The 8,638-nt window shown below is 52.6% G+C and overlaps 1 protein-coding gene across 1 annotated transcript in view; it reads right to left on the reverse strand.

Annotated features, from left to right (window-relative positions):
* CD34 (CD34 molecule) overlaps positions 1-7,148 on the reverse strand; it is a 28,483-nt gene extending 21,335 nt beyond the window's left edge. Inside the window, exon 1 of the mRNA XM_013004007.3 lies at positions 7,070-7,148. Within this exon, the coding sequence (XP_012859461.3) occupies positions 7,070-7,148 (79 nt within the window). The remainder of the gene's footprint in view (positions 1-7,069) is intronic.
* Positions 7,149-8,638: the final 1,490 nt, after the last annotated feature.

The following is an 8,638-nucleotide window of genomic DNA, read 5'->3' on the forward strand; positions in this document are numbered from 1 at the left end:
GAGTTGTACAAGCCCCCAATAAAATGATTTTTTTTTTTACAGTTGGTCTTGTTTCTCACAGCCCCAAACCTGCTTTGACTTCCCTTTTCCTGTGTTGTTTTGTTTCCTGGTCGCAGCTCCCACGAGTCAGTCCAGTTCTGCCCATTCAATCGCTAGAATCCGGCTCAGGAGTTTCTCAGAGGGAGTCCTGGGCTGTGTCCTAGCCCTGGGAGTTACCGCACTGGGAAGAAGGATCAGTGTGGTCTCTTGCAGAAGTTAGCCTTGGCGAGCCACTGACCGTTTACAGGGAGGCAGTGCAGCCTGTTGTGATCCACAGGGCATCAGGTCTGGTAGAATAGTCCACTCCACTGCTATTGAGTCAATTCCAACTCATCAGCACCCTAAAGAGGGTGGCCTGAGGCTGTAACTCTTTTGGGGAACAGATAGCCCCATCTTTCTCCCGAGGAGCCACTAGTGCTGGTGCTGATGCACTTTGAGACTCACAGCACCCTCTGGGCTCCATTGGTCAAGCAGGGGGCCAATGCAAACCTCTAGAGATGGACGGACTCAACAGTCACACCAATGAGCTCAAACGACCAGCAATCATGCGGAGGGCACAGCACCAGGCAATGCTCTGGCAACAATGGCAACAGAACGACCTAGCCACAGAGTGCTCAGGCTCTGCGGTCAGAAACCCTGTGCATGTACACTTCTCCACGCGCTTGCTGGATGGCCTTGGGAAGCTACTGAAACTCCCTAAGCCTCACCTGTAACATGGGGATGCAGAGAGCCCCTGTTCAATAACAGGTATGAAGCAGTGGCCTATCTGGTAAATGCTCCAGAAGCAGGGCTTATCTTGATCGTCCACCCCTTCCTCCTGCTGCTCGGAGCGTTTCAGACTCCTTTATCTCCACCACTCATCTGGCACCAAATCATAGATGCTGTTTCCGGAGTAGCAGCATTGCCACCTCGGTCAGATGATAAACGGCTTGAGTGCCGGAACCTTCTCTCACACTCCATTGTTCTAATCCTGGTCCCCAGAGTTCAGGATCAGTCCGTAGATTGACTGGCAGCTGCACTGGGCACGTTCAGTTGGCCGCCGCCTTAGGGAGCCCCTTTGTGTGCTACCGTTGAAGAATGAATCTGTCAAATTCAGGAATGTTCATGGGAGGATGACTAGAATTAAGAAAGTCCCAGGAACCAAATCATAGCATCAAAAAATGTAGCGGCATTCCATCTAGAACAGGGTTGGCAAACTACAGACAGCCGGTGGTCCCAACCAACCCATGACCTGTGCTTTATAGGCGCCCAGGTGATGCAGTGGTTAAAATGCTCACCAAATATCTGAAAGGTTGATGGTTCAAACCCACCAGCTGCTCAATGGGAGAACAGGGTGACAGTCTGCTTCCATCAAGGCTGACAGTCTGGGAGTCATAGGGGGCTGCTTTTTCCACTCTGCCCTACAGGGTTGCCTGGAGTCAGAACGGACTCACTACGTGGCGGTGGGTTAGTAAGTTAAGAAATACAGTGTGGCATAAATGATTCAGTGCTTGTCTTTTAACTGGAAGGTGGCCGATTGCATCCACCCAGAGGTCCTTTTGACGAAAAGCCCCCAAGGTTTCCAGAAGATTACTCAAATCCGTTGGAATCCCATGGAGCACAGTTCTACCCTACTCACAGGCGGTTGCCCCAGGCAGAATGAGCCCAGGCCAGCTGGTGTGGTGGTTGTGCTATGAATGGGGTTTGCATCTCCCCACAACCCGGGCCATAGCCCCTGAAGAGCAGGCGGGATTAGCAATCCAGACAGTGCTGACTCTACGCAACCCCCACCCCACCCACCCCCACCATTTCTTTTTTTCCATCTTATTCATGGTAAAAATGTTTACATTTTTACAGTGCTGTAAAATAAAATAAAGTACAACATCAGCACAGACCGCAGATGGCCCCAAAGCCTAAAATATTTACTATCTGGCCGTTTTGGGCAAAAACCTTGCCAATCCTTGATGTAGAGAAGAGGAAATGGGGAGGGAGGATAAATAACCGTCTTCAGCATCCATCTCACGTATTCCATCATTGTTAGGTCCGGGAAGGATCCTGCGCTGTGGGAGGACAAAGTGGGAGGCGATCCCTTAGACTTCGATGTTGTCACCACACAAATCAAAGCCGCTCTCAAAGAGCATAGAACGTAGTGGTGCAGACTAGACCGGTCTTTAAGGATTGCCCTGAAAAAGGACCCAGTGAATCCCATGAGAGCCAGAGAGCAGAATCAGAACTCACGCTGAGTGGGGTTCATGGTGCTTCCAGACTAAGATGGACTAGGGAGAAAAGCTGAGTGGTCTACTTCTGGAAAACCAGCCAGCAGAAGCCCCCTGACTCTCAACAGTTTCATCTGCCACTGGCTGGGGATGGCGCAGGACTAGGTGGCATTTATTAATGATGCACGGGGTCTCCTTGAGTGAGGGGCCAACTTCATGGCAGCCACAGCCATAACAATGTCATTGCAACGCAAAGGAAAAGCAAAACAAAGCCTAAAATAAAGGCGAGTTCTTTAAACAATGGAATAAGCTACTTTGGGAGGCATTCAGGAAGCATGAGCCTGAAGGGTCCGGGAATTGGCACGATCCTCTCACGGAGCAGCTGGTGCGATCCAGCCACCAACCTGTGGTTTGACAGCTGAGGGCTTGGCCACTGCACCAAACTAAACCATCGAGTTGAAGGTGACTCACAGAGACCCTGTAGGAAGAGTAGAACTGCCCCCTGTGCGTTTCTGAGACTGTAACTCTTTGTGGGACTATAAAGCCCTGTTTTTCTCCCGAGGGGAAGTTGAGGGTATCCTCAAACTGCTTACCTCGAGGATTGCAGCCCACTGAGTAACCACAACCCATGCCCTACCAGAAGGAATCGTTCCATGCCCGTGTCCCGCCTCCCCCTCCACCCACCACTGCTCCGTTTTGCTGCTCCAGGCGCCCCTCCCCCACACTTTTACTGAGTTCTGAGGTCCTTCCGTGTTGCTGTCTCTTGGACCCACTCAGACAAGAAGCCCCATGGCACTTTGTCATACACAGCAGCTTGGCGCTTGCACACCCCGGTAGGGCCACTTCAACTGTCTCATCCACTGATCCACTGAGGCGCTGACACATTTTTTCGACAATGGCACCCTCCACCTAGAAACAGCACTGCCCTAGAAGGCATTGGGGGTCAGGGGGATGAAGGGTGGGAGGGTAAGGGGATGAGGGTTCCCCTGATGGAGTGGTGGCGGTGTATTTGAATGTGAGTTTCAGCATGTAGATACCAGGAAGCACACCTGTGTGTAGGTATCCCGATGATATGTCCATCCTCCCACGGTGCATACATCTTTTTCTTAAGTAAAAAGTGGGGGACCCTAGGGACTAAAAATTGTAGATCAAGTGTTTTCATTTCCTAGTTGAAGAGGGAAGAGAATGTTCTCATTACAGATGATAAAGCCCAGAAAAATATGTAAATTATGCCCTGGTGACTGTAAGGATGTTCTCTGTTTGCAGGTCCACCCGCCCCCCACCCCACCCTTAGCGACTAGTTCTGTTCCCGCTGAGATCCCTTGTACAAGAAGGAAGCATTGCCCCATGGACACCAGTCTCACCATCACTGCTGTGTGGAGCCCACTGCAGCGGCCACCATGCCAACTGGTCTCTCGGGTCTCCTCTTTGTCACTACCCCTTTATTTCACCAAGCACAACCACCTTTTCCAGGGACTCGTCTCTCCTGGTGCCAGGTCCAAAATATTTGAAATGAAGTCTTGCCATCCTCACTTTAAGGAACATTTTGGCTATCCTATTTCCAAGACAGATTTGTTTGTTTTTCTGGCTGTCCATGGTATGTATATTCAACACTCTTAGTCAACATCGTCACACGAATGTCCCCCTCTTCCCATGGAGCACTAAGACAGTCTTCCTTATGCACTGCCTATCTTTCTCCCGCACAGGAGGTCATTCAAAATGCCATGTTTGGAGACAGGCACACCTTAGTCTTCAAAGAGATAACTGGGCAATTTGAAACTTCAAAGTGATCTTTTGCAGCAGATTTGCCCACTGCAACTTGTGGTTTGATTGGGAATCCAGGTAAAATGAAGTTTTCCTTTAGAATCAGTTCTTGATCACGTGCTACCTCCCACATGTTTGAACAATGACTGTCTCTTTTGAGTACAGGGACTCTGTATCCTTTCTACTTCTTCGGATGCTCGCGTCAGCATTTTGTCCGCAGAATCCTTCAGTGTTGCAAATGGCGACTTGAATTTTCTGTTGGAGCGTGTTCTGTTGTTCTTTTTCTCACACTCAGCTCTGCACGTTCCAAGTCATTTAGTTAGAGCAACCAAAGTCGGTGAGAGAAAGAGGCCCAAGTACCCTGTGGGTGGAACTGGCTCACAGCCCCACCCTGAGGGCAGCCCAGACCCTCAGGCCAGGAGACTGTAAGAAGTGGAATTTGTCCCTCCTTTTTGTTTGTGTAGGACTGTGCCGGATTTCTCTGCACAGACTCAGAGCAGGCGAGGAGGACAAGCGCCCAGGAGGTAGCACCAGAGAGATAAGGAAAAGACGTTCTGGACCCTGTGTTTATCAACTGAACAGGAATGCTGCTGAAGAAAGGCATTTGCAGACTTTGTGCCAGCTGGGTGGGCCCTACTGGGGGTGGGGGGAGCACTGGGGACCACCGAATTAGTCAGAGGTCCCACAATCCTGCTTCTCGGTCGCCATGTGGCAGAGATTCAAGGGCGGAGTCCTCTCCCCTCTGGAAAATATCTGATACAACTCGTTTCCCTTTTCTCCCCCCACCACACTCTTACAAGCAGCCCCAGACAGGATATGGGTGTGGGGTCAGCATGCCCTAAGGACCCAGAGGAAGAAGAGGAATGTGAAGGGGAGGGGCCAGAGGGAGGAGGGAGCATTGCTAGGGAGAGGGGAAGGACAGGCAGCTAGGGCTTGGAGGATAGAGGTACCTGAAGGTGGCAACATATTTCCCAACTACTTGCAAGCCTCCCAAGGTGGTTGAAAGTGTGGCAGGGCAGCCTGGTGTCCCCTCAACCCCCATTTCAATCCTGACTCTGGTCCGGGATCTACCCCATCTCCCACCGAGAGAGACCCTAATTTGGATTGGCTGGTGCTCCCATGCCAACTTCTCACAGGGACAGAAAAAGACCTTTCCAAAATAAACTGATGTGTGGGGGTCCCTTGGGGGAGAAACACAGACCTCTCTTCTGCTTGGCCAATTCACAATAAGTATAGCACCGGCTTTCTGAAATGTCCTTTGTTGGTCCTTCAAGCTACAGTCACCGATTTAACTTCTCCCATAGTGTGTGCCAGGGCAGAGAGTGATCCCGCGTGGAAGCGCCCTGGGAACCCTTGGGGCAGAAAGCTAGCCTTTTGGCGATGTTGGGAACTAGAGCCCATGGCCTAGTCCTCATCCCCAACGCAGAGACACTGAAGCGATCCGCCTGAGGTTTTGTGGGGAAGGAGTTGCTGCTACCCGAGCTCCCACCTCTGCAGAACAAGGCCAGAGGGACACTGCCCAGCTGAGGAAATAAAGCAAAGGGCGGGCCTAGCTCAGCCTGGGGTCAGATCATCACCAGCTGTGCAGCCCAAGGAGCGAGAGGAGGTTCTCATTAGAATTGGAGCCACCGGCCAGCTCAACGCTGCCAAGAGGGCACCGTGTAGCACCCAGGAAAGTACCCGTGCTGGGGCTTCAATGCCTTTGCATCAGCTTTCCTTTTGCTCCAAAGGCCAGGTCTGGAGCGCCCCGTGGGTTGACCAGAGCCTCCCCTCGGAGCCCCCTTGGGTCTAGAGCCAGTTCTTCCAAGAGGGTGGACCTAGAGGAGGGTCAGCAGAACAGACTGAGAGCAAAGCCTTTAGACCATCTTAAGGGTAGAGAGGATGGGGAACCTGAGAGTGCTGGGAGCGAAATCTTCAGGGAAACTGAGAGCAACTTGTCAATGTTTACAACTGCCAAGTCCACGGAAAAGGAGCGCTGGTGACACAAGGGTTAAGCTCTTGCCTGCTCACAGAAAGGTCTGTGGCTTAAACCATCACCGTCTCTAGATGTACTCACACAGACTTCAGCCTATGGAGCAGTCCTCTGTGCTATAGGACCACCAGGAGTTGAAACCCACCCACAGCGCCTGATAACAAGTAGCCCAGATAACGAGACGGACACTGTTACTCCCCAAGGGAAGCAACTCACACCTATTTACTGAGCAGCTAGGATTTCTCAGCAAGATGGTACAGGGAGGTGTGCTGTGACCCGGCCCTTAGCTTTAGAACTTGGAGGGGGCATTGGAGAAGGCAAACCCGAAAAGTCTCACAAGGGTGGATGTGAGTGGGGACTGGGGAGAGTGGGGGGGCCCAGAACCCCAACCACCTTGACCTTCTTTCCAGTGGAAATCTGTGTGGGTATACCAAGGGGGACATGTATGTATGGAGTTTCCAATATTAAATGTGGGGGGGTGGCACGGAGTGTCCTTGTCACTCCATTTGACTGCCTCCTTTACCAACTACTTGTTAGATTCAGGGAGCCTCACCCTTGGGTGCACTGGCTCCCATTCCTTAATGTCCAGTTCTGCACCACCCCTCTCCCCATCTCGGGGAGCAGAGGATGCCTGGGCCACTTCCCCATCACCCGCAAAGGCCACTGCTTTGCGACTGACCCACCAGGAGTAAAACTCCGGGAGCTTTTCCGCCCCCTCCTAGGAGCCGCTCCGCACCTCTGCCAATGCCAGGAGACACCCGCTCTCCAAAGCGCTTATTTTGGAGGCAATTTAGTCGAGCCGATTGTCTGACCCTGGGAAGTCTAGTGCGCCCAGCCGAGCGAGCACCTGGGACAATTCACACCCACGGCGTGGTCGGCTTCCCTTCCTAACCGCCATCAGTTCCCAAGTGAGACGTGGGTCCCAGGAGTTCAATTCAAAGGACCCCTTCTATTACAACCGGCGGGCGCGGCAGTGCGAGTGCAGGGGCAGGAGCCCCTTTCCCTCCGCTCTGGACACTCGGTTCCCCCCAAAGCCTCCACCTTTCCTGCAGTGGAGGACCGGCGGCGCCGTGCGCGCGCGCGCGCGCTCTGTACTCACGCAGCAAACTGAGCCAGCAGAGCGCGATCCAGCCCCGCGGCAGCCTGGACCCCGCGCGCGCGCCGCTCCGGCCCAGCATCCTTCCCGCGCGGCTCCCGGAGCAGATGCGCCCACTCGAAGACGCTGCTTGGCCCGGCCTGGACGCGCTCCTCCCGCCCCCTCCGCCCAGGAGGGGGGGTGAAAGAGTCTTGCTTCTTTTCCCCTCCCCTCCCTCCTTAGTCTTGGCAAGGCCGGCCCCCTCTCCTTGGCTGCCACTAACGTGAGCTTCTCCGCTTTGTCCCAAAGGCGGGGGACTTTGGGAGGGAGGCTGGGATCGCTGCCTCGGAGGCCAAAAAAGGTGGAGGCTTGCGCGGGCCCCAGACGCCTTGTTCAGTTTTAGATAGAGGTCCTGATCTTACGTCTTAGAGCTCCTATGGCCTGACTTCCACTTCACGTTAACCCCTTGTGCTAACTTTTGTCAGTAGCCAGGGCAGCTGAGCGTTTCCTGCGATTCTTCCCGCCCACCCCCCTTTAAATTTTTTTTTTTTTTGCCTTCCTCATTCTTTAAAATATTTAAGCCTATAGCAATGTTGCAGAGGGGAATTTACTATCGGGACCTGAGTTTACAAGCTGAGCTTTTCGCTAATCAGGTAGAAGCCATGTGTCCAATCTGACACATTTAATGATAGTCGTACCAGATAGAGTGCCGCACGCTAATGGAGCATAGACAGTGAACAAGCCGCGTAAAGGACTGCAATTATTCATTTTACCCGTCCGAGCCATCTTCTGGACTCTGCACGCCCCCTCCCCCTTTTGGCAGCATCTCTAGTTAGTTTCAGAGGGGTTCTCCTTTGATCTTCTATGCCTTCTTTCCTAGTTTACGCTTAACCATTATTTAATATAGAGAGACAAAGGCTCCTCTGGCACCCGACATGCCTCCTTGCCAGTCGCCCCTTCTCTGGCCCTTACTCTGTGCCCTGCAGGCTTTGCCTGGAGAGAAGGACTTCCGTGGACTCAGGGCAAAGCCCTGCATGGCACAGCACAGCGGCACGCACTCCATAGGGTTTTCATGGATGATTTTTTTTTCTGCAAGTAGATCACCAGGCTGCTCTGCTGACGCACCTGCACCTCTCAGTGAACTCAAACCTCCACCCATTCTGTGAGTTAACCATTTGCACCCCACTGGCTCTCCACTTCGACTTCACCCTCTGCTAACTGACAGGCCCAAGCCCTTCAATTTTTCACCAGTTGTTCTGAACACAGGTGACTTGCAACTGCAGGAATTCCAAGCTGGCGCAGTTAGCCATGTCTCAGAGGGGAGGTTGGATCCTGAGTAAAGATACTGGAAGCTGGACAGACGGCTCCCCGGAGGGCATAAGATAAAGTGTACCTCTCGAGAGCCTGCATGGAACTCCAGGCTACTCACCATCCAGTCCAACCTCTTCCATGTTTTCTATGCCACCAGCCTGACCAGGGAGCAAGGGGTGTGGAACCAGTACCCTAGGGTCCTTTCTGATTGATTTCTTTTTTGTTTTAATTACATCATTTTATTGGGGGCTTGTACAACTCATCACAAACCACACATACATC

The sequence above is a fragment of the Echinops telfairi genome, unplaced genomic scaffold (assembly GCF_000313985.2).
Source record: "Echinops telfairi isolate 266 unplaced genomic scaffold, ASM31398v2 ScPeMD7_7424;HRSCAF=8462, whole genome shotgun sequence".
In the NCBI taxonomy this organism is placed as follows: Eukaryota; Metazoa; Chordata; class Mammalia; order Afrosoricida; family Tenrecidae; genus Echinops; species Echinops telfairi.